Raw genomic sequence first — 26,395 nt, forward strand, 5'->3', positions numbered from 1 at the left:
AGGTTTTGACTTTTCTAAGGTGAACTTGATCAGCAGTTGCTCTACATCATTCCGAACCATGTTCAGCTGTTCCCTTGTGTGCTTATCATTACGTTTCTCAAATGTAGGGTCAAGGGCAGGCAGTGCATGAACTTGCACGCCATCTATTATGCAGTAATTGGAACGGAGCCCCGCACACCATGAGACCAGAAGCAAGCAGAAATACTGTTCTGGAATTACTGGTACAAGATTACTATGGTCAGAAGAACAATTGGTATACAATGTAGAACTTCGGTGCAGTGGTATCGGGAACTCCCTTGCTCCGAGACGGTTATCAACGGCTGTAAGGACATTTCCTTTTTTGATCACTAAGAGGAACTTGGAAGATTGTTTTGCGGGACCCAAGTGAAGAAAAGGCTGCGTGTATAGAAACCTTAGGGCTTCATTTCGTTTAAACAATTTACAAGGGCCGACAGCAAGCAGATCTACTATCTGCTGGCTGTAACTTGTCTATGAGTTGGCAGCAAGGAACTAAACTCCAATAAATGTGTCTTTTCCTCATGCAACCTTTGTCTGCTGATGGCTTAAAGCTGACAAAGTAGGCAAGACTGCTAACGCCTCTCAGCAGAATTGTTGACAACTCAGCCTTCCTTAATAGATTACATTTTGTTTTGCGAACAAGTGTTAGATCTCACCATGCTGATTGATCCCTCAACAAATTTCCGTTCAATTTCACTTGCCTCTGGGGGCCATGATTTTAGATTTTGAAATCGTAGTTTTCTAAACCATTAGCGGACATAATTAACAGACTAATACCCAGTAAAGTATATTCTAAATACTTACTTGAGTTGCAGAGGTTTCCAAAACAATGCTATTGAAATTGAAAGGTAAAATACATTACCTACTGTTTTTTTATGCCACCATATAGTTTTCTGCCTCATCGGTTCCTGTTATGTTATTTATTTTTTAGAAGCTCGCAATCAAGTTTATTTATATTTTTAGGAGTGGCCAATCAATGTGATAATATTATTACCTTTAAGAATGGAACATTATCAGTACCTGGATGGATTATTTTGTCACTGATTGAAATGGTAGTAAAATTTGTCATTTTAGTCGTATGGTATGTATGGATAAAGCTACAATTTAAACATGTATTTTACTGATAGAAATAGTTGAGCTCTTTCTTTACTTTTTGTGTCACTAACTACGATTATATGTGATATGTTCTCCAGTTTGGTGAAATGGATCTTTCTCGTCTCTCTATTTTAGGTTTCAAATTTGTTTGCCCGTGATGAAACTGATGAGATAACGACTGATTTAATACCTGTCATGAAAAAGGAGTACCCACGTCGGCCATCGACCAATGAGAACCTGTATGATTATTTCATGACCAGGGTTCGACAGAACCTACATGTTGTACTTTGCTTTTCACCTGTGGGCGAAAAGTTCAGAAATCGAGCTTTAAAGTTTCCTGCACTTATTTCAGGTTGCACTATGGACTGGTTTAGTCGATGGCCCAAGGATGCTTTAGTAGCGGGTAAGACTCAAATGTGCCTATATTGTGATTTATATTTAAGCTGGAGCAACTCATTCCAAACCACTTATTCTGAGCTGCTTACTCCAGTTTTGTATGTTGCAGTTCACAGCAAGTGTGAGTTCAAATAGGAATGTAGGTGGTTCCTGAAGACAGTAAACAGTATAGCTGTCTATGGCAGGAACAATGCTTATACCGTTTTTAGGTCGAGCCTAGCAGCAGTGCGCAGGCGACGCTCGCTCTGCAAGACTGCTGTAGTAGAGTATGGGAGAGAAGTTGTACCCACTCTCCTCCCATATTTTTCATTGGCTTGTGTCATTGTCTTTCCTAAATGCTGCCTTCGGATTTGTTAATAGGCTTGTTAGTCCCTCCTTAGTACGGCATTGTCTTAATTTGTAACCTCTGATGGCTATTGGCCCCTTTACTTCGGTTGTTACACTTGACCTGTTATTTAGTCCGTAAGCACTATTTACTTTATTGAGTTACTCTTACTGCAGGCCAGACTGCTTCAGCTGAAACCGATTGTTTTTTTTTAAGCAGCACGGCCACCCCCGTAACACGGGCACCCGCTTTCATTCACTTTAACCCGGCATTATCTCATGTCTGTTTCAACCGTCCCCCCACCCCCCAAGTCAAATGGATTTAGAAATGATTAGCGAATTAAGTCATGTGAATTCCAGGTAGCACATAATCGTGTGCTGATGGGCTGAAGTTGACAACAGCACATCTGTATTACATGTCATCTGCACTCAGCCACCTGACGGGTTGTTTCCAAAAGCTTGTTTTATTAACACCACCACCATCAATACCACCACCTCCACCACCACTAATACCACCACCAATACCACCACCACCAATACCAGCACCACCAATACCACACCACCAATCCAATACCACCACCACCAATACCTCCAAAACCACCACCACCACCACTACCAATACCACCACCGCTACCAATACCACTACCATCACCACCAATACCACCACCACTAATACCTCCAATACCACCACCACCAATGACCTCCCCAGTACCAATGCCACCACCACCAAAACCAATACCATCACCATCACCACCACCAATACCACCACCACCAGTACGGGTACAACCACCACCAATGCAACCACCATCAATACTAATACCACCAATACCGCCACCACCAATACCACCAATACCGCCACCACCAATACCACCACCACCAATACCACCATTACCATCACCACCAATACCAATACCACCACCTCAGCGCCTCTCACTCACTAGTAATAGCAGGGGCACTGTACAAGGACAGAGCTGCAGCAGAGACCATCCATTCCTCCCTCCATGCCTGCCATAAAGCACCGCCTGCCTTGCACCAGGAGGTAAAACCAGGGCCCTACTACAGCTGGAGTGTTTTTTTTTAATTAGGTCAAAGATAACAATGACATTACGCAATGCCACACTGCACACTCAAATCACAGAAAGGGCAGGAAATACCCCCTCCCGCTCTACCTTCTGAGCAGCGACAGTGTTATCACGGAGCTAAAGATGTTGGAGCGCTTTGTTCGTTTTGATAGCTCGGATCATATGTAACTCTCACTTCACACTTTGTGTCTGTATAATTTACAACACTTACACATCTTCTTCACTGCCCTATTTATCACTACTTTGAAGATGTTGCAGGCCGGTCTCTTCCTCTGATATTTACAATCTAACAAGCGGTCGAGAAGGCCCTTTATTGCAATGTAATAGGTCTCTCATGTGCAAGAGTTTAAGCTATTAGTATTGTAGATGGCAATGCCTTCTTTTATTTATGTTTCAAAACCCAAAACATAAATAAAAGGCATTGTCATTTACAATGCCAATAGATCAGACTTGCGTGAATGAAAGAGCTATTGCATTGCAAAGGCTTGTTTTAACCTTCATTGCGCTACTCGGCCTAAAGCTTCCTCTTCAATGGTTTATATTTTGTTGACATTCGAGAATTCTGCAGGACATGCATGAATTTCTGTAGTATAAATATCAATTGGAAAAATGTTGTCAAAGTAGGTATACTTGACAGCTAAAATTCATACTTCTTTCTGAATGGTAACTAAAATGTTATGCCTATTTGACTGTCAACATTTCTAAAATCGCAAATGTAGCGTTAAAATCCCATATTTGACCTTCTAATTTATGAAATAAGAAACTGTTATTCAAATGTGGTGTTAAGCATGCCATTTCACTCTATTCCGAATGCATTAATGAGAGGTAAACAGACCAGGAATCATGTTAAGTGAGGAATCCGTTTTTTCAGAAATACTGCCTAATGGAGGAATTTCATCTAATAAGTCTTAGTTTGTATTAATCAGCTCAGCCTTGCATCCAGCAAAGAAAAATCTTATTACATCCAGGAGCAAACCTTCACCTTTCCAAATAGAACAGGTGCCCTTTTCAAATGTATGTTCATAAACAAATGTACACCTGATAATACCTTCCCATGTCCATCTGTGGTAAAGGATGTAATGAAGTACTTTTGTATCTGAAAGAAACACGTTAGTTAGATTCCTCACCTTAGAATATCCCCAGGCGTCAGACTGGATCCGGAAGATTTTTCGTCAGCAATACCCCTTGCGCGTCGCTAGGCGTCGTCTGCGGCTCCGCGTCCGTCGTCAGCGTCGTGCGCCGGAATGACGTCGTCGGAGTACTTAGACGCCGCCCTCGCGCGCTGACGTCAGTTCTTCTTTTTTCCGCGCCAGGAAGCGCAGATCCGGGAGAGCTACTCCTTTTAGTCTTTTTTGACTAAATCTTTTTTGATCCTTTTTGATCCTGTCAATCGACGTCTGGTGCCGGTAGGATGCCTGGGTTCAAGGCTTGCGATGATTGCCATCGACTGATGTCGGTGACCGATCACCACCGCCGGTGCCTTTACTGTCTAGGCCCCGACCACGACGCGGAGTCGTGCTCCGACTGCCAGGCCCTGACTTCGAAGGCCAGGCGGGAGTGGTCCCGCAAGCTTCTCGAGCTTCGCCACTCGGCTCCGCGTCGTGCACGATCCCGGTCCAGGAGGAGGTCCAAGGATCGCTCGCGGAGCCGCAGCCGACGCCACCATCGATCGTCGGGCTCCAAGTCGTCGGGTAAGTCTAAACACTCTGAGAAGTCCAAGAGACGACATCGCTCTTCGTACTCCCCTCGCCGGTCGCGCGACTCAGCCGAGGGTCCGGGTGGTTCCACCCCCGCGGCTCCACAGGAGCCGCAGGCGCCGCGCACGTCCCCATACCCACCGGTCCCTGGGACTGATGCGACGCCGGCGGAGGTCAGTGCCTTCCTCTCGGCCATGAGGAGGCTGGCCCCGCCGTCGACGCCCGCTGGCGCGCCTTCGGGCCCCGCGGACTCGACTGGGCGACCTTGCGGGCCGGCGGCTCCGGACCCGGCGCCGTCGGAGACTCCTGTCCTGACGCCGCAGGTCCCCGCGGGGCCCATGCCTGGGCCCCCGTCGACGCCGGTTGACCTAGTCACGCCTCCTCCGCTGGCGCTGACGCCTGAACCACCAATGCCGACGGTGCCCCCGACGCCGGCGCCGCCGACGCCGACACCGGATGGCGTCGAACCCCAGTTTAGCCCTGTTCCGGACCCGACGCCGTTGCGGCGTCGACCGACGCCGCGTCCGGCGCCGCTTGAGCCTCATCAGCTCTACCGTCCGGCTCCGATCCTTCCTCCTGCGTATCAGGAATCGGATGACGGGGGCGACTGGGAGGGGTATGAAGACCCTATGGCTGTTCAGTCGCAGCTTTCACAGGACTGGGCAGAGGAACTGGGGGAGGCCAGTGGGCTCGACACCTCGCCGGACACTGGATTCACTTCTCCTCCGACTGCGGCTTCGGAGGAGGGTGCAGCATTTTCTGTGGTGCTGCGCAAGGCGGCCGCGGCCCTTGGGCTTGAGCTGCCTGCCGTGGCTGTGAGGACTAACATCCTCACTGAGGTGCTTCAAACGGCCGCAAGCTCCACTGAGCCTCTGTTGCCGTTCAATGAGGCCCTCACTGACGTTCTCCAGGGCACCTGGTCCAAGCCCTCCACAGTCCCTCCTGTGGATAGGAACGTTGCCAGGCGCCACCGCCCTGCTCCGGGCGACCCCAGTTTCCTGTCCCAACACCCCACCCCCGAGAGTCTGGTTATCCAGGCCTCTACCTCCCAATCCTCCTTCCCGACTGCCCCGCCGGACTGGGATTCCAAGAGACTCGAGCAGTTTGGCAAGAAACTGTTCTCGTCCCTTAGTTTGGGCCTGCGGTCTTTGAACACCGCATGTCTCTTGGACCGTTATTCCCACTCCCTGTGGGATGCGGTGGAGGACGTGCTGCCCCTGTGTCCGGAGGAGGTCCAGACACGTCTTACCCAGGCTTTGGCCGATGGGAGGGATGCAGCACGACACGCCATACGATGTGGGCTTGACACGACGGACTCGCTAGGTAGGGCGATTTCCACCACGGTGGCGCTTCGACGTCACGCCTGGATGCGGTCCACGTCATTTTCCGGGGATGTCCAGAACACCCTCATGGACATGCCTTTTGATGGCACTCGCCTGTTTGGTGAGAAGGCGGACAGTGCGCTGAACCGTTTTAAGGACTCCCGGGCTACGGCCAAGTCCTTGGGCCTCTCGGCTCCGCGGGCGCACACCTCCGCTTTTCGCCCCTTTCGTGGCCAAGGAAGGGGTGCCTCCTCACGTCCGCCTAGCCACCAGCCGCAGAACCAACCTGCGCGCGGTCGCGGACGTGGTTTCCGCCGAGGCGGTTCCGGAGGCCGACGCGGTCAGCCCACATCCACCCCGGCAGCATCCGCCTCAAAGCCTTCCTAGTCCGAGCTTTCAGGCCCATTCCACGCCAGTGGGCGGCAGAGTTCGCCATCACCTGCTCCACTGGCGGTCCATCACATCGGACAGGTGGGTGCTGCAAATCGTCCGAAAGGGCTACTCCCTCCCCTTCGAGACGACCCCTCCAGCCATGCCACCGCAGCACCACCGTATCTCGGGGGATCATTTGAGTCTTCTCCACGAGGAAGTTTCGGCCCTCTTGGCCAAAGAGGCCGTCGAGCGCGTTCCGAGCCCAGAAGTAGGTCGTGGTTGCTATTCCCACTACTTTCTGGTTCCCAAGAAGGGCAAAGGGGGCCTACGCCCTATCTTGGACCTCCGGAACGTCAATGCCTTCCTCCGGAAGGAGAGGTTCAAGATGTTAACTTTGGCTCAGGTTCTGGCTGCCCTAGACCCTGGAGACTAGATGGTAGCGTTGGACTTGCAGGACGCATATTTCCACATTCCCGTCCTGCCGGCCCATCGGCGTTACCTGCTGTTCACGGTGGGCCAAGAGCACTTTCAGTTTACCGTGCTCCCCTTCGGCCTTACCAGTGCCCCTCGGGTGTTCACGAAAGTGATGGCGGTGGTCGCAGCTCATCTGCGCAGATCAGGGGTTCCAGTCTTCCCCTATCTCGACGACTGGTTGTTGAAGGCGGGCTCGCCCCGGACAGTCGTCTCCCACCTCCAGACTACGGCGGATCTCCTGCATTTGCTGGGATTTTCCATCAACGTGCCGAAGTCACACTTGAGTCCCTCTCAGAAGCTCCTCTTCATCGGAGCGGTTCTCGATTCGGCGCAGTTCCGGGTCTATCCGCCGGAACAGCGGGTCCGGGATATACAGGCCCTGATTCCCATCTTTCGGCCTCTATCCTGGGTTTCGGTCAGGCTAGTGTTGCGGCTTCTGGGGCTGATGGCCTCCTGCATCCTACTAGTGCATCCCGCCAGGCGGCGCATGCGGGCTCTGCAGTGGGACCTGAAGTTTCAGTGGGCCCAGCATCACGGCAACCTGTCCGACCATGTCTTGATGTCGGAGGGCACTGCACAGCAGTTGCAGTGGTGGCTCACGGACCGCGATTGGGTCAAGGGCAAGAGCCTCTCCCTTCCCCAACCGTAGCATGTCGTACGTGACGGATGCGTCCCTCCTGGGATGGGGTGGCCATATGGGAGAGGCAGAGATCAGAGGCCTCTGGTCTCCGGCGGAGTCTCGTCTCCACATCAACCTGTTGGAGTTGAGAGCGATCCGGCTTGCACTGAAAGCCTTCCTTCCCTCTGTCAGGGGAAGTGTCGTGCAGGTGTTCACGGACAACACCACCGCCATGTGGTATTGCAACAAACAGGGCAGGGTGGGGTCGTGGACCCTTTGTCAGGAGGCTCTGCGCCTCTGGACATGGCTGGAACACCAGGGCGTCACCCTAGTGGTTCAACATCTGGCGGGCTCTCTGAACGCCAGAGCAGACGAACTCAGCCGCCGGTGCATGATGGATCACGAATGGCGTCTGAACTCCGAAGTGGCGCAAGGTCTCTTTCAGCAGTGGGGAGAGCCTTGGTTAGATCTATTCGCCACCGAAGAGAACGCGCAATGTCAGCAGTTCTGCGCGTTGGAGTTTCCAAGGCGGCACTCGCTCGGCGACGCTTTTCGTCACGAGTGGAGTTGCGGTCTGTTGTACGCCTTTCCGCCTATACCACTTCTGCCCAGAGTGCTGAAGAAGATCAGGCACGACGGAGCCCAAGTCATCTTGGTGGCTCCGGATTGGGCACGAAGGTACTGGTATCCCGAGCTACTCAGTATGCTGACCGATCCTCCGATACGTCTGCCCCTTCGGGAGGATCTTCTGTCGCAGCAGCAGGGGACGGTCCTCCACCCGAACCTGTCCAGCCTCCACCTCCATGCGTGGAGATTGAGCGGCGGCAGTTGATGCCATTTGACTTGCCTCCTGAAGTCTGTGATATCATTCTGGCAGCCAGGCGTCCCTCCACAAAGACGGTGTACGCCTGCCGGTGGAACAAATTTGTGGCATGGTGCACAGCAAAGGCTGTGGATCCCCTTTCCGCCCCTCTTTCTGAGGTTCTCCTCTTTCTTCTTTCTTTGGCCCGGCAGGGCTCTGCCCTGGGCACCCTGAAAGGTTATCTTGCTGCCATCTCTGCCTTCTTGCGGCTTCCTGATCAGCCTTCTCTTTTCAAGTCCCCTGTTGTTACACGCTTTCTGAAAGGCATTACTCACACGTTCCCTCCTGGCCCCTTCGTAATGCCTCAGTGGGACTTGAATCTGGTTCTCACATTTCTAATGTGCGCTCCCTTTGAGCCTCTTCATAATTGTCCTCTTCGTCTGCTGACGCTTAAAACTGCTTTTGTGGTAGCCATCACCTCGGCTAGACGGGTGAGTGAGCTCCAGGCTTTATCTTCAAAGCCTCCTTTTCTCTCTGTTCATCCGGACAAGGTTGTCCTTCGGCCTCGTCCCTCCTTTCTTCCGAAAGTGGTGACTCCATTTCATCTTGGGCAGTCTGTCACCTTGCCCACCTTCTTTCCGCCTCCGCATCCTTCCAAAGAGGAAGAGAGGCTCCACCGTCTGGACCCAAAACGTGCGCTCTCCTTTTATTTGGACCGCACAAAGCAGTTCCGGGTGGACGACCAACTTTTCGTTGGATACGTGGGTGCTAAGAAGGGGAAAGCTGTGCAAAAAACGGACCATCTCTCGGTGGGTCGTTTTGTGCATCAAAATTTGCTATTCATTGGCAAAAAAGGACCCTCCTGTTGGGCTGCGCGCCCATTCCACTCGGGCCACAGCGGCTACTACTGCTTTGGGACGTGGAGTCCCTTTGCAGGACATCTGTCAGGCGGCAACGTGGGCTTCGCTACACACGTTTGCTAGACATTATTGCCTTGACAGCCAAGTCCGGAGGGATGGCTTCTTCGGCCGTTCTGTCCTCCAGGACTTTCTGGTGTGATCTTGGTTCGCAGACCCACCACCGGGGATGGTATTGCTTGGGTATCTATTCTAAGGTGAGGAATCTAACTAACGTGTTTCTTTCAGATGAACAAGTTACTTACCTTCGGTAACGATGTATCTGTAAGAAACATTAGTTAGTTAGATTCCTCACCGACCCACCCATCCTCCCCGTTCTGCGAACTGACATCTAGGGTTAAGGTTATCCTTTTCAGGCCCCTAGATTTTATTTTTGGCACCAGTGTCGGTCTTTGCATGGCTCTGCGTTCCTGGCGCGGAAAGCTATGTACAAGAACTGACGTCAGCGCGCGAGGGCGGCGTCTAAGTACTCCGACGACGTCATTCCGGCGCACAACGCCGACGACGGACGCGGAGCCGCAGACGACGCCTAGCGACGCGCAAGGGGTATTGCTGACGAAAAAATCTTCGGGATCCAGTCTGACGCCTGGGGATATTCTAAGGTGAGGAATCTAACTAACTAATGTTTCTTACAGATACATCGTTACCGAAGGTAAGTAACTTGTTGGTTTAATGGATAAAATGTAAATTCTAAGAAAAACATACCCAATGTTGCTCAAAATAAAAATCTGCATCAAAAGCATCAGGCACATAGAACACCCTTGTGCCTATAAAACATGTAGAATGAACAAAAAAATGAATCAGCTTAAACTCCCAACCTATTTTAATTCCTGTGTATCTTACTAAATTGAATATTTAACTATTCGCAAAATTTGTACGTCTGTTATGCAATGCAACTCTCTTGTAAGGTGCTTTCCCAACTCCCTACAAATGGCCAAGACCTTCCCAATGGTACAAATTAGGAACCACTCCTCATCCATTGCACTGATAAATGGCTTTGCCCCAGCATTATTTAATGTTTCCCTAGAAATGCCCTGCGAAATATTGATTGACTTGTGAGTTACCACACATCAGTATTGCAATCATATGAAATCATAACCGTAGACACCTTGCATCAATGATGATCCAATGTGTAGTATTAAAATATATTCTTTACTTCGTGATTTTTTTCACACTCTTCATATCATCTTGAAACATGATTTAACTTTCTGTTGAAGCCTACAAGTTTCGTTCATAAGAACAGTGGTGCGTGGTGATAAATAGATGTGGAGGGGGACCAGAGTGAAATGGATCTTTTAACCCACTGACAGGCACTGTGATAAATACCTGTGTTCTCAATGCCAAAACTCTCAATCATGGCTTATTAACAGTGTTTTTTTTTATAATGGGCCATAATTTAGAGCTCTGAATTTGAGGCTGAAGACAGTGTGAGTATCTCACAATGCCTGTCAGTGGGTCAAAAAAGTAACTTACCAAAGCGTTATCACTGACATATCGAAAGTTTTGCAATAAGCTACCCGATCCACTCCAGACCCTCCGCGAAAAGTGGCAAGAGGATGTAGGACCAATAGAGGACGAAGATTGGCAAGCCGCAACAATGTCCCCAAAGGAGGCAGCCATCCCTCTTAAACTTCGCCTCATCCAACTAAAGATACTACACAGAACCTATCTCACCGGGGCTACTCTTAAAAAGATAGGGTGCAGAGAAGATGCACTTTGTCTTCACCAGTGTCACGAGGAGACTACCTTTTGTCATATCATATGGGAATGCCCCCACATAAAGGCCTTATGGGAAAGAGCTACACAATACATGCACAGGGCCATAGGCAGATATATTAAAGTGACACCAAAATTGGGTCCCCTTAACATATGGGAGGCTACAGACCTTACTGTAGTGGAACAGCAATGGGTCACTTTGGGTTATTCGTTGGGGAAAGGCACAATAGCGCTGCATTGGGGAGCGACTGAGGTGCCGACCTTGGGGGGATGGGCTAAGGAATTGGAAAAATGTATGAATGCGGAAAAAGAAGTATTCAAATCCAGAGGGTGTCCAAAAAAGTGGGGCAAATGGAACACTTACCAGGGGGAGCTGTGTACCTCTCTTTCTAGTGAGATGGAGCTGAAAGAGCGGCGATGGAACAGACAAATATAAGTGGCCGAATTTGAGTGAAGCCTTCGTTGCAAAATGTACTTCATTTTACTCTGTGTGATGTGATAAAATGATTGCTGTTGTATCTGTGACCGATATGTTCTTTAAAACAATAAAAACATCTTAAAAAAGAAAAAGTAACTTACCCACACTCTCGGAGCCTCAACCAACTCCCCTCTACCACTGCAGACACTGCTCTCATGCTGCTAATAATGTTAAGCAGCATAAGATAAGCACCAGGATTGGTTGGAGCAGTTTAGCTCGACGCTCCTTTAGGTACTGGGGACCTGTGCCTTCTCTCCACGCAGCTGTTTAAGATAGCTTGGGCGGAGAGGTTTAAAGTGCGCATGTCAGGCTGGCTATCGTAAGACAGCCGGCCAAAGTGACTTGCACACTTTAAACAGGAGCGGGCACCACTCCTCTCCTGCTGCAAATACGCAACGAAGGCCCAGCACCTTCCTGACTCTTGGCTTGGACTGAGGAAAGCAGTGAAAAATAAAATGGTAATAAATTCACTTTAAAATCATTTTATTTTTTCCCTGTGCTGTTTTTGCTCTGGGGGTGCCATGCTCCTCTGCTGTAATGGAGGAACCACCAATGCATGAGAACCCTAAGGGTGTTTTTAGTATGTAGGGGTGGGTAGGGGTATTGGGTGGTAAGGGTGTTTTTAGGTTATGAGGTGGGTAAGGGTATTGGGTGGTAGGGGTGTTTTTAGGGTTTAAGGTTGGGTAGGGGTATTGGATAGTAAGGGTGTTTTTAGGGTTTAAGGTTGGGTAGGGGTATTGGATAGTAAGGGTGTTTTTAGAGTGGGTAGGAGTATAGAATGGTGAAGGTAATTAAATAAAAAAAATTAAATGGGGTGTTTTGTGGTTTTCCCAATTAAAAAATACGTCCAGGGGCAGGTATACGAGGCGAAGGCTCCACTCCCAGCACAGGGCAACAGAGCAGCAGGGAAATTAGGAAGTGGTGGGAGGCCACTTCCCTGCAAAACTATATCGAAGTTAATAGAGTACCCAGGAGCCTAAGAATATACACGGTCCCTGCATATGAGAATCCGGATCCTGAACTCTTAAATGAGTGGGCAGAATACACCGCAGGATCGTCACAATCGCTCAAAATATTAGTGAAATTCGTGTGGAGTGACCGTGAGAAAACACTAAAAGAGACTGCAACTGTGGAAAAGAGCATATTGGAAACTGTGGACACTAGCAAGCACGCAGAGGAGAAAGAAATAATAAAGAAACGATGAAACACCTATGAGAAGAAGATACAAGAAATGAAACAACAGAAATCAGAGAGGGATACCTGGGACTACGAACTAGGCAGAATATTAACATTTTCCAGAAGGTATGCTGCCCCGAGACAGGATTTGAAATCAAAGAAATAGCCAGTGGTGGAACATCGAGACACCTCCGAATCCGAGGTAACCAGCGCAGAACAATCGGAGGAAGAAGGGGGTAACGCCAACCAGGGTACCTCACGCCAGAACCCTTTTGACGAGGAATTCGATTTAATACGACAGACATGGCTGAGGGGCGGCAATGGGAGACCCCCAGAGTCAAAACCCACAGTCACGAGAAGGGGCGGCTGGAAACACCGGACCAAACAGGACAATCTTACAATTGTAAATTTAACGACAAGAATACTGACTACAACTGAAGTCAGTTTTGAGATTAGGTCTGACGGTTTGCTCGACGGAAGACTTCAAGTACACACAGACCCGTATTGACTTATTCAAGTGTATCAGAAGAATCAAACTGTAAAAATTCTTTAAGATAAGAAACCTAGGGCAATTACAAACAAGAGGCAACGCTGTACCTAACAACACTGATTTATTAGCCGTAGGTGACCTGGACACACTGGCAATTTTGGAAGAGTTAAGACATGAAGGGGGCACACAGGATCTGATGGAGAGGGACAATTTGAACAGGACTGAAAATCTTGGGGTAATATAGGTGGGTGCACTGAGTACATTCAAACCAACCTTGGGATTCTATCCTCAGACACCTGTAGATGCTATTGACATCTTCTCCGATAGTATCAATAAAGATCTACTAGGATTGAGGTCACAAGGGAAGAAACAGAGGAAATGGAACCTCACATACAATCAAAGACAAGCAATACAAACTTTGAAGGAAGATAAGTCAATTATAGTGAAACCATCAGACAAGGGTGGTAATATAGTTTTGCAGACAAGAGAGAACTACTGTAAAGAGGGCCTTAGACAACTGGAATATAAAGACAACTATATTCTCGCAACTGAAATGTACTACATGTTAAGCATACAAACATTTAAGAAGATGATTCAGAAATGGTTCTGCAAGGGCATCCTATCGAAAGAAGAGTTCCACTTCCTACGGAACAAGCACCTGAGGATCCCCACATTCTACCACCTACCAAAAATCCGTAAGGACGCCACTAGTCCACCAGGTCAACCAATAGTCTCCTCAATGGGGGCCTGACTGAAAACCTATCCAGATACATGGACCATTTTCTATTTTCCCTTATGTTACATCTGTCATCGTAGACGTGGGAGACGAAGCATTTTCTAAGACAAATCCAGGTGATTTATTCGGAACCAGACTTTGTGATGATCACTCTTGACATAACGAGCCTTTACACAAGCATCAGGCACACAGAGGGGCTGGAGGCAGTCAAATCTTTTTTGAAAGGACGACCTCCGAAGTTTCTAGAACATACCAACATGCTGGTGGAATTTATTGCATTCTGCTTAAATAATATTTTTCTTTTCCAGGAACAAAGGTATAAACCGATACAAGGTACGGTGATTGGCGGCTGCGTCGCCCCTAGTTACGCAAACTTGTTAGTGGGCTGGTGGGAGAAGCAGGTGGCCTGGGCAGATACGATGGATGAATGGGTGGACAAAATTGTTTTTTGTAGGAGATATATTGATGACCTATTCATAATTTGGAGAGGGCCAATGGAATTGGCTAAGCAATATATCTCCGGCCTCAATAATAATAACCTCAACTTGAGATTTACTGGTGAATCGAGCACCAAACAGGTGAACTTTCTGGATTTAAGGGTATATGTGAGTTCAGATAGAATTCATACAGCCCTTTATAGGAAAACTACTGCAGGGAACTCTGTCCTACACGGGCAGAGTATTCACCCAATGAATCTGATTAAGAGTATCCCCTATGGGGAACTCTTGCGAATCTAAAGAAATCACTTGAGACAGGAGGATTATGCGCAGGCAGCAGAAGAGAGTATACAACGCTTTAGAGTGAGAGGATATCCACATAAAACACTGAAAACGGCACAGAGAAAGGCTAAAGTAAAGGATAGGGGAGAACTCATACAGAGTGAGTGCAGACAGAAGGAAGAGGAAACAACCAATAATTTCAGAATGATTACACGCTACTCAAATGCAGCGAAATAAATTAGAGCCATTCTGCGGAAAAACTTGAAAATTAATAAGACAGACGCAGTAATAGGGAAAGACCTGCCACCCGATCCAGGTATAACATTCAGAAGATCACAGTCTATAAAAGATCATTTAGTGGAGAGCCATTTAATGGCAATAAAACAATCAGGCTTACAAGATCTCCACAGCTCCTTCCCATGTGGAAAGTGTAGGGCCTGCGCGAACAGCAAGAAAGTCACCTCATACAGTATAAAAGGCATTACCAAAGAGAGGAAGATAATGAAATTTGTGACCTGCAGTACTACATATGTGGTGTATTGCCTGGTCTGCCCATGCAACCTACGGACGTGGGCAGTACAATAAATCCAGTTGAAATGAGAATTTTGGAGCACCAGAGAGCTATTGCTTGCATTGATGCAAACTACCCAGTTGCGCGTCATTTTTCCAGTCACCACAACAACAATAGGGCACTTCTGCAATATTTCTGCCTTGACTATGTACCCAAAAACATCAGGGGGGGTGACAGAGAGAAACAATTAAGGCGATTAGAATCACGTTTTCTAATAGACCTACAATCGAAGCCTCCAGGAGGCCTCAACAGTGGAGAGGAACTAGCTGTTCACCTATGAATTCAAACTGTAGGAAGGGAGGAGCTATTGTCAAGCAATAGGAAGGACGACACATGGTAACAGCAATATTAATTTTAAGTAACATGCAGTCACAGGATCAATGCCCATCCAGCGCTTAATTAAGTAAAATTTGACAAATTGACTTAGCAATGAATAATAAAAACAAGCGTGCATTATTAGTGTAATCAGAGCGAGATGGCTGAATATGAGATAGCCTATATAAGGCGTAATGTGGTTATAAGGTAATTTACACATACATCCCCACAATTAAGTTACTTAACCTGAACAGTGTGACAGCCCATACGGGGCGCAATCGAGTTCCAGGGTAACTAATATGTGTGTCACCATAATTAGGTTATCTAAACCCCAATAATGTGAATAACATGTGGTATGTAATTGGGTCATCTGCACACATGGTAAATACTGAAGGAATTAATTTTCACGCTTTAAAATTGCAAATAATGTAAATACTGATGTCCTTGATGGGTAGGATATAATTGATTGAGAAAGATGTATGAAGTGACTGTCAACATGTGAGCATGCTTATGATGAACTAATAAGCTGCCTTAGAAAACGTATATAGTTTTAACATGTTCCAAGATGGCGCCTGCGTATGAGCCATTGACATTGTCCTTCTTTACTTTGTAATGAATTGAACACATGATAAATATTACCATAGTAACGGCGCCCGTCGACATTGACGAAGACTAACGCCGGAACGCGTTTGTTTAAGAAACTTTATCACAATAAATCCGAAGTGTGGATTTACCTAACGTGAGTGCTGGTCCGTTTACCTCTTGGAGTGAGGAGCGGAATATTGGAGCGGCGCTGCCACCGCTGGACCGAGAGCACCCGTTCACGAGTGTGGAAAACATTGGCAGGAACACAGAGCATTGTGGATAAATATATATATATATTTATATATATGGCACCAAACTCTCCTCCCTTCAGAGATGAGCAAAGGACACAGCGGGGTTTCAATGGCTGTTTATTTGAAAATTGGACGGCATGACCGGCTTCGGCTGGACGCCTTTCTCAAATGCCTCAGTTCCAAATCCAAGTTCCCTGAAAGGTTTCTGAAATAGGCCCCTCCTATCCAATGATGAAGGGCTCACCTGCAACCCCTTTGCCTGCAGCACGTCACGACAGTCAATAAATCAATCATAGTATTTTTAAAGTGCACTACATACCTGTGAGGGTCTCAATGCGCTGGAGGGAGGGGGGTGCTGCTACTGCTCGAAGAGCCAGGTCTTGAGAAGTCTTCTGAAGGTGAGCAGGTCCTGAGTCTGCCGCAGGTGGGTAGGTAGGGTGTTCCACGTCTTGGCGGCGAGGAAGGAGAAGGATCTTCCGCCGGCGGTCGTTTGTTGGATGCCGGGGACAGCGGCGAGGGCGAGTCTGGCTGAGCGGAGCTGGCGGGTGGGGGTGTAGAAGCTGAGTCGGTCATTGAGGTATGCTGGTCCGGTGTTGTGGAGGGCCTTGTGGGCATGGGTGAGTAGCTTGAAGGTGATCCTCTTTTCGACGGGGAGCCAGTGTAGGTCTCTCAGGTGGGGGATGATGTGGCTGCGGCGGGGGACGTTGAGGATCAGTCAGGCGGAGGCATTTTGGATACGTTGCAGTCGTCACAGGTGTTTGGTCGGGATACCTGCGTAGAATGCGTTGCCGTAGTCCAGCCTGCTGCTGACGAGGGCCTGGGTCACCGTTCTTCTTGTTTCTGTGGGGATCCACTTGTAGATCCTGCGGAGCATGCCGAGGGTGATGTAGCAGGAGGAGGAGACGGTGTTGACCTGCTTCAACATGGAGAGGGAGGAGTCGAGAATGATACCCAGGTTGTGTGCGTGGTCCGTGGGTGTCGGTGCTGTTCCTAGCGTGGTCGGCCACCAGGAGTCATCCCAAGCTGAGGGGGTGAAACTGAGGATGAGGACCTCTGTCTTGTCCGAGTTCAGCTTCTGTCGGCTGTTCCTCATCCATTCTGCGACGGCCTTCATTCCCTCGTGGAGGTTGGTTTTGGCGGTGTGTAGGTCCTTGGTGAGGGAGAGGATCAGCTGGGTGTCGTCAGCGTAGGAGATGATGCTGAGGTCGTACTGGCGGGCGATGTGGGCGAGGAGGGCCATGTAGATGTTGAACAGCGTCGGGCTGAGGGAGGATCCTTGGGGTATGCCGCAGATCATGACGGTGGCGTCAGAGCGGAAGGGGGGGAGGCGGACGCTCTGGGTTCTGCCGGAGAGGAAAGATGTGGTCCATTCCAGGGCCTTCTCTTGGATTCCGGCTTCTTGGTGGCGTGATTTTAGTGTGCGGTGGCAGACCGTGTCGAAGGCGGCTGACCGGTCCAGGAGGATGAGGGCTGATGTTTCGCCGTTGTCCAGTTGGGTCCTTATGTCGTCTGTGGCGGCGATGAGGGCTGTCTCAGTGCTGTGGTTTCTCTGGAATCCGGACTGGGACGGGTCCAGGATGTTGTTGTCTTCGAGGTATCGGGTCAGTTGCATGTTGACGATTATCTCGATCACCGTTGCCGGGAACGGGAGCAGGGAGATGGGCCGGAAGTTTTTGAGGTCCTTGGGGTCCGCGTTTGGTTTCTTGAGGAGGGCGTTGATCTCGGCGTGCTTCCAGCTTTCCGGGAATGTGGCTGTCTTGAAGGAGGTGTACATCACTTTCCGAAGTTGGGGTGCAATGGCTGCGTCAGCTTTGTTGAATATGTGGTGAGGACAGGGGTCTGACGGTGATCCTGAGTGGATGGAGTTCATGGGCTTGCGGGTTTCGTCGTCGTTGACGTTGGTCCAAGAGGTCAGGCTCTGGATGCGGGTGGGGTACGCGGGTGCGATGAGGTCTGGAGTTGTCGGGGTGGTTGGTGTGTTGAAGCTGTTGTGGATGTCGGTGATCTTGTGGTGGAAGAAGGTAGCCAGCGAGTCGCAGAGTTCTTGTGAGGGCGGGATGTCGTTGGCATTGGCGCTGGGGTTGGTGAGTTCTTTCACGATGCTGAAGAGCTCTTTGCTGTCGTGTGCGTTGTTGTCCAGGCGGGTTTTGAAGGCAGATCTCTTGGCGAGTCTAATGAGGTGGTGGTGTCTGCGGGTGGCTTCCTTGTGGGCTGCTTGGCTGTCCGCTGTTTGTTCGTGGATCCACTTCTTCTGCAGTTTTCTGCAGGTGTGTTTGGAGGTCTGGAGTTCTTCGGTGAACCAGGTGGCTTTCTTGCTGGTGCGGCTGTTGGAGGGTTTCTTGAGCGGGGCGAGGGTGTTGCCGCAGTCGTTGATCCACTGTCGGAGGTTGTGGGTGGCGGCGTCTGGGTCGGTGGGTTCGGTGGGTGGGTTCAGGGCGAGGGTGGCGGCCAGCTGGCCCTCGGTGACTTTGCTCCAGCAGCGACGGGGCAGCTGTTGGGAGTGGTGGTGCATTGTGGTCTTGTTGTAGGTGAAGTGGATGCAGTGATGATCGGTCCAGTGGAGTTCAGTGGTGTGATCGAAGGAGAGGTGGTTGCTTGTGGAGAAGATGGGGTCAAGCGTGTGGCCGGCGGGGTGGGTGGGATCGGTGACGAGTTGTCTGAAGCCGAGGTTGGCGAGGTTGTCGATCAGGGTGGTGGAGTTGGCGTCGTTGTTGTTCTAGAGGTGGAAGTTCAAGTCCCCGAGGAGGATGTAGTCCGTGGAGGTGAGAGCTTGGGTGCTGACGAGGTCGTCGATGGCGTCGGTGAACTGTGGCCGGGGTCCGGGGGGGTCTGTAGACGAGGGTTCCTCTGAGGATGGTGCTGGGGTCGGTGTAGATTCGGAAGTGCAGCTGTTCGGCGGTGCTGAGGGTGTCGTCTGAGTGGGCGAAGACCTTGAGGGTGGACTTGTGGACGACGGCTATTCCTCCTCCGATTCCGTTGGTGCGGTCTCTGCGGACGATTTTGTAGCCGTCCGGGATGGCGATGTCGGGAGCCGAGACGTCGTTCCACCAGGTCTCGGTCAGAAAGGCGATGTCTGGGGCGGAGGTGTGGAGCAGGTCCCATAGTTCGATGGCGTGTTTGCGTGCGGAGCGGGTGTTGAGGAGTATGCAGCGGAGGTGGTTGGGTTCTGTCCTTGAAGATTTGGTGGCTCTGTCGCAGGTGAAGCTGCAGGTGCGGCAGGAGAAGGGTCCGTGGGTGCGTTTCGGGGTGGCCTGGAAGCAGTTGCGGTCTCGGCCGGTGTTGAGTGCGTGGAGGGTGCTGGCGTCGTAGCGGAGTCTGGTGTCGTGGCGTTCACGGGGTCCAGGTGTTCTGGCGCTGGGCTTGGTCCAGGCGCGGACGGGCGCAGGCGGGCTTGCCTCTGGCGCGCCAGCGGCGCGGCTGCGCAGCTACCGCCATAAGTAGGGAGGAGGGAGGGAGGCGCAGCTGGGAGGAGGGTGGGAAAACAGCGAATGGGAGCGGGGGGGCGGGGACGCAGGGGACGCAGCGGCGGAAAACGGCGAGGGAAACAGATGGCAAGGGGGCGGGGCCGCAGGGAAGGCAGCGGCGGGAGATTGGACGGCGAGAACGTAGCAGAGGGAAAGGGCAGTGAAAATACAATACAATTAAGGTACAATTACATTAAAATGTAACACAGTCAGAAACAAATACCAGCAACACAGTCAACAACAAATACCAGCGGTAGCCCAGAGGGGCCTTGAACACTCTAAATACTCTGCAGCAGCGGGCACGGGAGACGGGCGCAGACAGGTGGTGCTGCGCGGCGTGGGGTGCGACCTGCATAAACAAGGGTCTAAATACCAGAACTACGTGTCCCATGATGCAGCGTGATGGTAAGTACCTTGTTGCAGCAGGAAAACTCGTGGAAAATTGCAGGACATAAACAGCCTCGAGTCCGCAACATCCAGCCGACCCCATCCACTGAAACCCAGGCTGGAAACGTAAGGACAGTGCTAGCGTCTCCCCAAGCAGTCTTGGTCTGCCGTTTGGCGGCAGTCTCTCGGTTCCCTTGAATTGAGGTGGCGGGTCTCGAACATCCGATTCCTCGGCCCAACAACAGATTCACTTGCTCATGAAGTCGAGACCACTTTGCGGAAGGGTCCTCTGTTGCGCGCCACGAGCAGCGCGCTTCATATGGCACCAAACTCTCCTCCCTTCAGAGATGAGCAAAGGACACAACGGGGTTTCAATGGCTGTTTATTTGAAAATTGGACGGCATGACCGTTTCGGCTGGACACCTTTCTCAAATGCCTCAGTTCCAAATCCAAGTTCCCTGAAAGGTTTCTGAAATAGGCCCCTCCTATCCAATGATGAAGGGCTCACCTGCAACCCCTTTGCCTGCAGCACGTTAAATTGGGAGCACTATGTTACAGGTCAAGAGAGGAATTTGCAACATCATTGGCCTTAATACCAAATTTCCTTATGGGAATAACAGCGATGAGTAATTGGCAGTTCATATTGGTGTCTCTTATAAATATGAGCCCCAATCATTACGCTATGTTCCAACACATCCTGTATAGTTTGTATATATTTTAATCATCATGAAAGCCACTTCCCCAACATGCAGTGTCACTTTTACCATAGCACTTTATGCACCTTTGCACTCACCTCATATAGATATAATTATGATATGACAGTCCATTTAAGAATATATTTTCCTGATCTTTAGGCAGAGTTGTAACTCATCCACACATTTGCCACAAATATTTGCGAGGCAACTTGTTAAATTTGAAGCATGATTATTTAACAGTGCTACTACAGGATTAAAGAAGCAACTTAATCTACAAATATTTTGCATTTTTTAATGAAAAAAGATCAGTGCAATATCTATGTCATTATAGACATCATTTGATGGACATATCCGCCAGCCATGGGATTTATGTTACTGAAGTTAGGACATGTAACTGAACATTCTGTTCCCTTTCTTTTATATATACAATTTGGAGTGAAAATGGAGCACATAAAGTTGCACATGATTACCCACATACTTTTCACCATGCACTTTCTTAGTTGTCTGTTTCCATTGTCCAATTCTGAGTATCAATGTTGGATACTGAAGGGTTACATAAAGCATGCGAAAATGATTTGTTTGAATATAAAGCAATTTCAAAATGTTAAACTATGAATAATATTGTGGCACTGAAATCATGGATGTGAAAAATTAAATGGCCCAGATTTAACAATGAAAGTTATAGTCTATTCCACGTTGCATTCTTTTTAAAGCACATTTTACACCCATGCACAGCACAGATAGATTACAGCTCATGCTTCATGTGAACCACAGTTCATTATTGCCATATCAAAAAAATGCAAATTCATTAATATACAACAGGTTCTCCTTATAAATAAACAGCATGATAAATTATCCCTTCTTTCCCCTTTTTCCAATCTCAGATTCTTCCACTTTAATACCGCTCTCACGACACGATTATATAAAAAGTGCACACGTATTCAATAGCATCCAGCTGTTTTAAATACTTGAATCATCTCTTGCGTTCCTAAACATGCTATTCTCCCCAACCTTTTCCAAGGTTTCTAATTTTGCTCCCAATTTAGATCTCACCTACGCAGCGCTCATGCGCTGCATAGGAGACCTTTAGCCGTCGTTCAGCTCTTGCGTTCCTAAACATGCTATTCTCCCCAACCTTTTCCAAGGTTTCTAATTTTGCTCCCAATTTAGATCTCGCCTACGCAGCGCGCATGCGCTGCATAGGAGACCTTTAGCCGTCGTTCAGACCTTTAGCCGTCGTTCAGCCACAAGCACGAGTGCAGTGCTTGTAAAGTGAAGCCTGCTCTCCCAAGCGCACACGCGCCTACTGCTACAGCCTGCACACCTTTTTTTTTTTTTTTTACTTTGAGCGCTTGTTTCTCTTTCTTCTTTGTCCTGCTCCTCCCTTTGACTTTATTCCTGTCTCTTTTTTCCCCCTCCATCTTTTCTTCCTTCTCTTGCCCCATTTCTCCCGCTCTTTGCCTATCAGCCCTCTCTCTTCCCCTTTACTGCCCTCTACTCTCTTTACATGCCTCCCGCTTCCCTGTCTTTCTCCCTCCATCACTTTCTCTATTTCTCTTCACCCCTCTCTCCCAGCTCCTGCTCTCTCTCTAGCTATTTTTCTCTGTTTATGTCTCCTCCTCTATCACTCTTCCTTCTTACCTCCCCCCTCTCTCCAGCATCCTCTATGTCATGCTCAGTCTCCTATGCTATATATTCATGGCAAACATCTGGAACCACTCACTTTAAAACTGCAGTCACCACCGGTCAGAATAAACTGACCTCTCAAAGTTTCTACAGATCAGTTGCCTTGAGTGACGTGAACCGCCCCCAGAATGCATTGCGTTCCTGAGTGAAAGCCCAGTTATCGAGCACGACGTGCTACCAACTGGCCTAGCGAGGTAAAACCATGCCCTTTTTAGGTCTCGTGCCTAGCAATGCAGTGCGCAGAACTGCTCGCGCAGCGAGAGTCCTTTTGTCCGGCGTTCCAAAACGGAGCCTGGAATCGCACACGCTCGTGCGTGTGCTTTTCATTTTGACTTCCGTGATTGGCCTTTGCATGCGTGTGTTTCTGAAAGACGGCACGCAATAGGCCAAAGGCGGGCGCATTGCTCCGCCCATGGCCTATTGGTGTCTGTTACCCGCACCAAAGGCCATGTGGTTTCAATTATCGTGCCCAGACACGGGCGCGATAATTGAAGACACGTGTTCGCTGTGGCGTGCGCGTGCGCACCACTCGCGGGCGTGTTTTTTTTTTTTTTTACAATAGCGATCGCTTTCAGTGCCGCTTTTTTTTGCTGCTGTTAGCCGTACACTGCAAAAGTGTTGACTTATTTTATTGGCTTTTAGAAAAAATCGAAACTGATCAGGGTTCACATCTTTGTACAGCCTTAAATCAATAAGACTGAGGGAGAGGGGTCGTAGAAGGTTCAGCCATAAGCCACCACCACTGACCCACATCTTTTGGGCATGAAGACAGACGTAAGAGCATCTCATCGCTGATGAATTTAGGCTACTCCTTATTAAGGTACTAACTACAATTAACCCATCACGGTCCTTCTCTGTTAGAATAGTAATAAACGCGAAGATATTTTAATCCAGCAGGGATGCGAAGAGCAATCAATAAAGTTGAAAAGAAGTACTGTGCAGTGAGGTAAGTTTTTTCCCTTTGTATCAAACTCCACCAAGCGCGGAATGACCTTTCCGCTTCACTGTGGTTGTAAACTGCATACCTTGCTGCACTCTGCCACTGGCTGTCTGGAAGTGCGCAGATTATCAGCACAGTTTAATGGAGCAGGTGCTCCCCGCCTCATCTAGGGGGTTCATGAAGCGTGGCGCCATCTGGTTCAGTGGATCTGGACACCGAGACACAAGGCATAACCTTTCAAAACACAGGCAGCGGAAGGAATAAACCAGGATTGACATACCGAAGGCTGCAGTGAGTGTGGCCGTTCTTGGCACAGACATATGCATGCTTTCACACTAAAGGCAGCAGCTCAAACAGGGAGCCAGATGGAGAAAGCACTAACACGGGGCCACAAGGGCAGTAAACTGTGGGTTTTAGAATGACCCTTTCTATCAAAGCATCTCAGCCCATCATTCACCCCAGGGTTGGATTGGGATTAAAATCGGTCCAGGACGCTAAAAACAAGCATTTGCAATGCAATAGGTCTCGCATTTATGCGAGTTTAAGCTATTGGCATTGTAATGACAATGCCTTTTGTTTATAGTTTTAAAAAAAAAAAAAAAATACAAGTTAGTCATTTACAATGCCAATAGCTAAAACTCACGTAAATGCGAGACCTATTGCATTGCAAATGCTTGTTTTCAGAAGAAGTTAATTATTGAATGAAAGTTACCACAGTGACTGCCCCACCAGTTTTTTTTTGCTGTTGTTAGGGCTGGGTTAGGGATTTTTGTTCTGGCTGCATGTCTTCATCACTTACCGGCCTGTGTTTATTAGGGCGCCATCTTTTAAGGTGACATCATATATCCATCCAGACTAAAGGCAACACATCTCACTCAATCTGCATTACTCTGCACACGGCTGTCTACGATCCCGCTGCCGACATATATCTTTAATATATGTGGACATTCCTGAAATGATTGCACGCACACCCAGCCTGGTAAACATTTTAATGCTAATGAATGCATGCAGACCTATGCACATTACGGAGTAATGATACAAGCGTGGCATGCATTGCTATTGAAATATGTGCACATGTTCTGCTATGTGCAGTTGCCTAGTGCCTACTTCTCATGTATAAGGCCTCGAAGGGCATTTGGATTTTTAGTGCTCTGATAATCGTTATTGTGAAACATAAGTAACAAGCATTGGCATAGCCAATAGGTCTCGCCTTTGGGACCTTATAAGTGTTTACCATGCAACAGGTGATGATGCACCAAGGATATTGTGCTGCATAACTAAGTACTTATAAGGTCCCAAAAGCGAGGCCTATTGGCTATGCCAATGCTTGTTTTTCATATCTTGGTTACATAAGCTGCAGAACCTACTCTTTGTGTATAAAATCTCTCTGCAATAAACTCTTTGCATCTTTAGAATCCATTGCAAAGGTGTTGTAACCCTATCTGATTTCCAATTGGCCAGTATCAGTGACCTTGCGACCAAAGTAGATATAAAAACCATCTGACGTTGCCCGATGGTCATTTCCCCTGTGGATATCTTGATTCCGAACAGATCAGCATAAGGATGAGGGAGAAGTATAAAATGCAACTTCTGGCTAATTTCAGCACAGAGGTTCTTCCTAAAATCAAACAAAAGAGAACATGTAAACGAAACATGATGCCAGTCTCCTTTAGCTTGCTTACTCCTAAAACAAACAGATTCTACCCCTGGATACATTTTATGGAGCTTTGCAGGGGTGTAATACAGCATCCATTTGCTGAAAAATGCCTTCCTTCTCAGGTATGAATGAAAGAATCAGGAATTTCACCCCTTCCAAAATATTATTGTACAGATCGACTAAAAATGTATTCAATTGAGGTGCGAACATCTTATACATTTCTGCGGGAATCCTATCAGTCCCACAAGCATTTGCCGTGGGCAATCCCTTCATTGCCTGAGCAACTTCTCTTAAAGTAATTGGAGCGTTCGGTGTATCACCCTGCTCTGCTGTGATTGTATGAATGTTTAACCCACCTAGCCATCTTTCAACCATCTCTCACTGCGTATTTTGTGAATCCGAATAAAGTCTTGTATAATGGTTGATAAATACATCCGTTATTTCTTGTGGACGAGATACCATCTTGGACAAGGTGGGATCAAAAATCTGCTGAATTGATTTCAAATTGGATTTCTGCTTCATCGAACATGCTAGGTATTTACCTATATGCTCGTTCTCTTCCTATCTTTTCTGAAGAATTGAATTATGATTTAATATCTCTCTGGAAGTAAATTGATCCTGCAAATTGTATTTAGCTTTAGCAAGTTTGAGCCTGGTCTGTCTCGTAGGGGAGGTTAGATAACTTGCAGTTGCCTGGGTAAGTGCTAATTTTAGTTGTTGCCTTACATTTTTTTCTCATTGCCTTACATTAGAACAAAAGGCTATTAACTCCCTCCTAAAAAAAGCTTTAAGTGCCCCAAATCTTTAAACATAGAACCCATACCTATATTGCGTTCTAAAAATACTTCTATCGACTAGCATATTTGACATATCCATTGTTCATTGGAAATTAAAGATCTATTGAATGTCCATTTTGCCCGACCATGTTGCTGATCAGAAAAGAGCAGACTTACTGCGTGATCTGTGTGATCTGAAAAAGGATTTGCAGCTATTTCTGATTGATTTCTTAAAAGAGCATGTGAAAGCAGAAAAAAAATTATTCGCGAGGATGAATATCTTTTTGAGTAACAGGTATACATCATGCCTGTCAAATGGTCGCTTCGCCAGCAATCTATCAACCCAAAATCCTAAATCAGACTACGTAGCAATGTGCTCAATCTTGCTTTCTCTGAGATTTATTACCCCTAGAGGAATCTCCAGCCGGTTCGGGGAGGATATTACAATTGTCTCCTATTACACTGAAACTAACCTTGTTCTTTGCAAAGTAATGAAGAGACTGCAGAGCCTCGGGGCAATCTTCTATTGGACCATAAAAACTCACCAAGTTTATCAGCTGAGAATAAATCCTCATTTAAACCCCAATACATCTCGCTCTTAAATCTCTATGGACTTTCACTATTTCACATTGAAT

General features: G+C 48.3%; 1 protein-coding gene across 1 annotated transcript in view; it reads left to right on the forward strand.

The window, feature by feature from the left end:
• DNAH5 (dynein axonemal heavy chain 5) overlaps positions 1-26,395 on the forward strand; it is a 5,853,083-nt gene that overhangs the window by 4,025,482 nt on the left and 1,801,206 nt on the right. Inside the window, exon 55 of the mRNA XM_085606747.1 lies at positions 1,249-1,516. Coding sequence (XP_085462873.1) covers positions 1,249-1,516 — 268 coding nt within the window. The remainder of the gene's footprint in view (positions 1-1,248; positions 1,517-26,395) is intronic.

The sequence above is a fragment of the Triturus cristatus genome, chromosome 5_2 (assembly GCF_964204655.1).
Source record: "Triturus cristatus chromosome 5_2, aTriCri1.1, whole genome shotgun sequence".
Taxonomy (NCBI): domain Eukaryota; kingdom Metazoa; phylum Chordata; class Amphibia; order Caudata; family Salamandridae; genus Triturus; species Triturus cristatus.